The sequence below is a fragment of the Emiliania huxleyi genome, assembly GCF_000372725.1.
Source record: "Emiliania huxleyi CCMP1516 unplaced genomic scaffold EMIHUscaffold_304, whole genome shotgun sequence".
In the NCBI taxonomy this organism is placed as follows: domain Eukaryota; phylum Haptophyta; order Isochrysidales; family Noelaerhabdaceae; genus Emiliania; species Emiliania huxleyi.
The window spans coordinates 116,618-122,617 of record NW_005199735.1 but is presented as its reverse complement, the minus strand read 5'-3'; the positions used below and the strand labels follow the sequence as shown (position 1 = coordinate 122,617).

General features: G+C 66.2%; 2 protein-coding genes across 2 annotated transcripts in view; both read right to left on the bottom strand.

Annotated features, from left to right (window-relative positions):
• Positions 1-992, bottom strand: part of EMIHUDRAFT_116699 (hypothetical protein) — a gene marked incomplete at both ends in the record, with an annotated part of 1,747 nt that extends 755 nt beyond the window's left edge. The window contains one exon of the mRNA XM_005774928.1: positions 15-992. Coding sequence (XP_005774985.1) covers positions 15-992 — 978 coding nt within the window. The remainder of the gene's footprint in view (positions 1-14) is intronic.
• Positions 993-2,225: 1,233 nt separating this feature from the next.
• On the bottom strand, positions 2,226-4,077 carry EMIHUDRAFT_116698 (hypothetical protein; the record flags this gene model as incomplete). Its single annotated transcript, XM_005774927.1, has 2 exons — positions 2,226-3,391; positions 3,675-4,077. The coding sequence occupies 2 exons, from the start codon at positions 4,075-4,077 to the stop codon at positions 2,226-2,228; spliced, it is 1,569 nt and encodes a 522-aa protein (XP_005774984.1).
• Positions 4,078-6,000: the final 1,923 nt, after the last annotated feature.

Here is a 6,000-nt window from a genome sequence, read left to right as displayed (position 1 = left end):
AACGGTCTAAGAACCGCCGGCAGCGCAAAGCCGTAGCCCGCAAGCAGCTCCCAGTTGCCCAGCGGTCCGTAAGTGTGGCACACCTCCTCGCCCGCGCGCAGCGGCCGCGCCGTGCCCACCAGCGCCGCCTCCTCGCCCTCGCCCTCGCCCTCGCCCTCGCCCTCGCCCTCGCCCTCGCCCTCGCCCTCGCCCTCCTCCTCCTCCTCGCCCTCGCCCTCCTCCTCCTCCTCGCCCTCGCCCTCCTCCTCCTCCTCGCCCTCGCCCTCCTCCTCCTCCTCGCCCTCGGCGGGCGGAATGCGCAGCGTGCAGTCGCACCGCAGCTCTGCGCCCTCGTCGCCCTCGTCGCCCTCGTCGCCCTCGTCGCCCTCGTCGCCCTCGTCGCCCTCGTCGCCCTGCTCTTCGGCGAGAGCCGCCTTGTGGTTGAGTAGGTCGGCCAGCGGCACGAGGCCCTCGCCGTGCTCCCCATCGACGAGAAAGGCGCGCGACGACGACAGCGTGCACGCTCGCAGGTACTCTTCGGAAGAGGGCAGCGGCGCCGCGCCCTCCCACTCCTCCACGGCGCTGCGGTAGTTCTCGAGGAGACGCCGCTTGCGCCGCTGGCTCGTCTCGTCCAGCCCAGTGCCGGCGAGCATCCGCAGCTCAGCCGCCGACCAGAGCAGCGGCAGCGGCTCATGCAGCGGCAGGCTCTGCAGGTACGCGTGCCACTTGCTGCTCTTGCCTGCAGCGCGCTCGAGGGCGATGGCGAGGCCGAGGACCTCGACGGACGGCAGCCCGAGCGCGAGCAGCGCGTGCAGCGCATTGGCGTCACGCACATTCTTCCTGGTCAGCATCGCCGCCTTTGGCACGGCGACGACCACGCTGCCCGGGTTGAGATCGACCTCAGCCACGCCGTAGACGCCGCGGCCCTCGGCGACTTCGAAGCGCAGGCCGGCCCAGCTGACGCGGTGCCGGCGGAACCAGGCGAGAAGCGGCGGGGGCAACGGCGATGACATCGACTCGTGCCACAATAACGCGTTGGCCCTCAGCGGAGCTGGGAAGAGGACCGCCGCAAGCGGCGTGGCGTGGAGCGGTTGTGCATCCCTCCGGGGGCCCCTCTGCGCCGGGGAGGCGTTGTTGGAGGCTAGGACGCAAGCGTCCGTCGCCCTTTTCAAACTCGGGGCCCACTCCGCTACGCTCCGACCCGAATTTGGAGGGCCTGAAAGTTTAAGGTGTTGCTGCGCAAAAGGGGTCGGACACAGGGCGCAGCTCATGCTAAGAGCTAGAAGAGGAGATAGAGAGAACAACCACCCTGTCCCGTTATTGCGTACACCAACACCACAAAACGCTCTCTCTCTCCTGTCCTCACTCAGGGGGGTCACAACTACCAAGTCCCTCGACTAGCTGCCACAGGGCGCAGCTGCCACAGGGCGCAGTTGGAGACGCTCTCCCTCAATCGGCATCCACCCCCACCCGCTCCAGCCCCACTTCTGCTGCCGAGAGAGCTGAATCGAAGCAAGCGAGCCATTGCATCTTGGCGTGCTCCTGGAGCGCGGCTTTCTGCTTGGCGGCCACGAGCACGGCGGAGTCGGCGTCGTAGCGCGCATCGTTCCCGCTCATCGCCCATTCCTCCCACGTGACGTGTGTCGGCCGCGATTCGATGTCGCCACCTTCATCGCCAACGAGGACTCCCTCGACTGCAGGGGGCTCCGGCGCGGGGAGGGACTCCGCCTGCTGCGCTGGCCGACCGCGCCCTCCTCCTCCATGGGCTCGATCCGAATCCGCAGCGTGTCGTCCCCAGCGGCGGTGCTGCGCGGGAGGCGGCCGCGGGCACGCTGGGCTCGATCAGCGGCTTTCCCTCAGTCCGAAAGCACGGATTTGGCTTCAATTTTACGAATGTCTTGGCACCAGCTGAAGGCTTGGGTCCGACATCACGCAGTTCGTGCACGGTATTCGGATTTTGCTATTTGTTCGTGTGGGGGTATATTGCAGATTTGTCAATGGTACCGCGTCTGCGACGCGGGCGCCTTGCGAGCAGAGCCCTTAGGACACCCTTTTATCTTGCGCGGTCAAAAGATGCCACCAAGTGCATGGCGCGCGCAGGATTAGCGTGGGATGAACCTCGAGACACACTGTGCACGCACACACCACCACACGCAGGATTCCTGGGGCAGGCTCGAGGATGTGTGGTCTGTGGTGAATCACAGCATGTTCCTCTCGCGTGTACGCGCCTCATATTGTGCCTTTTTCTACTCGTAAAAGCAGTAGCCGCTGTGCGCGTCCGTCTGCTCGTCCAGCCACACATTCGGCCAAAACATGAGCAGCCTCTGCGCCCACGCCTGTGGTGGCGGCTGCAGCGCCGGCTCGTCGGGCGTGCACCGGGCCGAGAACCAGTTACCGCGCCGCACGGTGCAGCTGGGAGGGGAGGTTCCGCCTCGCTCGACGAGCGTCGTGAGCGGCAGCGTGGCGACGAGGGCCTGCCGCCCCGCCGCGTCCGCGCTGTAGCCCCGGGGCAGGCGGCGGTAGTCGATGCGGAACGCCTCTCCGCGCGCGCGCGCCTCGGCGAGCACGCGGCGCAGCTCGAAGGTTGGCAGCGTGTACCTCAGAAAAGGGCCTCCCTCGCCGTTGCGCATGGTCAACAGCGGGCTGACGTTTCGTCCGAAGGCAGGCCCAATCACACGCCCCGAATGGCCCACGCGCCGGAGGAGCTCGCGCGCGCTGGGCGTAAGGTGGTGGGTGAGCTCGCAAGGTAGGAGGGCGTTGATCCACGCCGAGCTGCACCGCTCGACGAGGACGACGTCCGACGGGACGGTCGGCAGTAGGCGGCCTAGCAGGTCGGTCGGCACCACGAGGTGGTTGCTGCCCCCGTGCACGCGCAGGTTGGAGAAGGGCTTGGGCGGGAAGTCGTCGGCGAGCCCGAGGAGGGGGAGCCCAAACACGAAGAGAAAGCCCTCGGCGAGGACCAGCCGGCGTAGCCACGGCGCCGCGGCAGGGGCGGCGGCGCGAGGCGGCGGAGGGGCGATCATGCCGGGCAGGGCGGCGGCGGCGCTGAAGAAGAGGGAGAGCGCGGCGAGATGCGGCAAGTGCCAGTCGGCGCCGCCCGACGCCTCCGGCGCAAGCTTGGCGAGGGCGCTCGTCGCGCCGCCAAAGTTGTGGTCCGAGCCAAAGTTGTGGTCCGAGCCATTGCCGAAGAGGTAGGCGACGTGGACGTGCGCCGCGAAAACTGCGGCGGCGGCGGCGGCGGCTGCGGCGGTGGAGGTGGACGCGCTGCCGCGCAGCAGGCTGGCAAGACGCGCGTGCACGGCGACGGACTCGTGCGGGAGCAGCGCGACGTAGCGGCTGACGCAGCGCGTGCCGTACGAGGCGATGTTGTGTGGGGGCGGAGTGATGCCGATGAGCCAGTGCAGGAGGACGCCTAGACAGAGGGAAGGCGTCACAAAGGTGGCGGTGGTCCCGGTGTGGGGCTTCTCTCAGGCCGCCGAGCACGACGGCCGCGCGCTCGAAGCCGGGGAGCCAGATCATTGCGGCGAGCCCGCCCTCGACCGCCTCGGTGACGTGCGGGGCCGACCTCGCAATGAAGCTAAGCGCGGAATCGGGCAGCGGCACGGGCAGCCAGTAGTCGACGAGCTGCAGGAAGAAGAGGGCCGGGCAGTTGGACGGCTCAAAGAAGGCGCGGTTGAGCTTCCAGAAGAAGGCACCTCCGTACCACAGCGCCGCCTGGACGCGCAGGCACTGGGACAGGCCCGCAAACACCGCCGCGCGCTCCTCTCCTGTCCACGCCTGCAGCAGGAGCCTCGGGCTGCCGACCGCCACGGCTGCCGCGGACAAGAGGAAGGCTGCGTCGTGGTGCACCGCCCAGCAGTCAGCGTCGAAGACGGCGGGAAGCATCTGCGAGAACTGCCAGATGGAGGCGGCGTGAGCGGCGACGAGGAGGCGTCCGTTGCTTGGCGCGACAGCAGAGGCTGCTGCAAGGACGGTAAAGGCCCGCTGCGCCCAGCCCGACTGCAAGAGCCCGGCCAGGGAGCCGCCGTGAAAGGTGACGTGCAGCGCGAGGTTGGAGAGGGCCCAGACTCGGCCGTAGACGGCGAGCGGGTCGGCCATGTCGCACCGCGGCGGCAGGCTATCGGATGTACCCCTCTCGGCGCGCTCTCTGGCGCGAAAAGATTTTCGCCGATAACGATTGGGGTAGGGGCCCTAACTCGTGATAGGCCACTAGTTTCCCGCAGGAGACTCACGGAGATCCTCTCTTCTCCTACCTCTTCTTCTTCCTCTGCATCCTTCACGGACTCTCCGTGGACATCTTTTACTTCATCTTTTACGGAAGTTTGAACTTCCGTGCGTGTCGGGCGCTCCCGCCCGCTCGCTGCTCTGATGAGCGCGGCTTCCGCTGCTCTCTCCTGCTCACCTGGCCATGACGCCGCTCCTCGTCCTTGGCCGCGCCAGGCTCTCCTTCCTACTGCGCCAGCCCTTCGGCTGTATCAGTTCTTTCTTCTCCGTGCAGGATCTGTGCGTCTGCGCCATTGTTGCTGTTGCTGGCGACTGTCCTTGGCAGCAGTGCACGATGGGCGATGGCCTCATCTGCTTGCCTGCGATGCTCTGCGGTCGCCTCGGCCCTGCCACAGCGGCCTCGTCCACCTGGAGACCTGAGTCGGTGGCTCCACAGCCCGCTCTGAGGAATGCTGTTGCATCTCAACTCGTGGCGTGCCTCTCTCTTCTCTCTCTGGGCGTCTCCCTCGCCGCCCTGTCGGCGGCGCGGAGTGACGGTCGGCTCTCGGCTGCCGCCTCCGCCTCTCTCTAGGCTTCTCCGTCGCCGCCTCGACGGCGGCGCGGAGTGGTGGCCGGCTCTCGGCTCCTGCCTCCGCCTCTCTCTTAGGCTTCTCCCTCGCCGCCTCGACGGCGGTGTGGGGTGGTGCTTTCTCCCTCGCCGCCTTGACGGTGGTGGCTCGATTCCCGGCGGCCTCTGGACGCTCGGCGACCGGCCTCACCCCTCTCGTGATTTGGCTGTCGCCTCTGTGGCTCCATGCCACGGCCAGTTGCCCCTTCTGTGGGGTTCATTGGGCTTTCCGGGCCACCTGCCCTCGCTCCTCCTCCACTGCGCGTTGGGATGTCAGGGATACTGCGTAGCCCTTCCTGGTGGAGGCGCGCGCGATTCCGTGACTCTCCTTTTACGCGCCAATGTACCCTCACCGAAGGTGCATAGGAGTGAATCCGAGTGAAACTAGTTCGCCGATAACGATTGGGGTAGGGGCCCTAACTCGTGATAGGCCACTAGTTTCCCGCAGGAGACTCACGGAGATCCTCTCTTCTCCTACCTCTTCTTCTTCCTCTGCATCCTTCACGGACTCTCCGTGGACATCTTTTACTTCATCTTTTACGGAAGTTTGAACTTCCGTGCGTGTCGGGCGCTCCCGCCCGCTCGCTGCTCTGATGAGCGCGGCTTCCGTTGCTCTCTCCTGCTCACCTGGCCATGACGCCGCTCCTCGTCCTTGGCCGCGCCAGGCTCTCCTTCCTACTGCGCCAGCCCTTCGGCTGCACCAGTTCTTTCTTCTCCCCACCCACCCTATCCTGCCTACTCTCTGGCTTTGGGGTGTGGTTCTCTCTATCTGGTCCGAGGTGCGATCCCTTACGGCGCCGCGGGCGGCTACAGGACGTTGAGGTCCCCTCCGTACCTGTAGCAACCCAAGCCGTTTGAGTCCCAACCCTCCGCCTTCAGTGGCAGGATCCCAGGGGATGTCAGGGATACTGCGTAGCCCTTTCTGGTGGAGGCGCGCGCGATTCCGTGACTCTCCTTTTACGCGCCAATGTACCCTCACCGAAGGTGCATAGGAGTGAATCCGAGTGAAACTAGTTACAACTCAACTGTCAACTCCCTCGCACAACACTGGGCACGGGACTGGCGCGAAAAGAATTTTACAACGTCCCGCGAAAGAATTTTAATCCGAACTCCCTCGCACGACACTAGGCACGGGACTGGTCGTGCGCGAAAAGAATTTGGGGGCGAAGAATTTTGCCAGTGTGGGACCT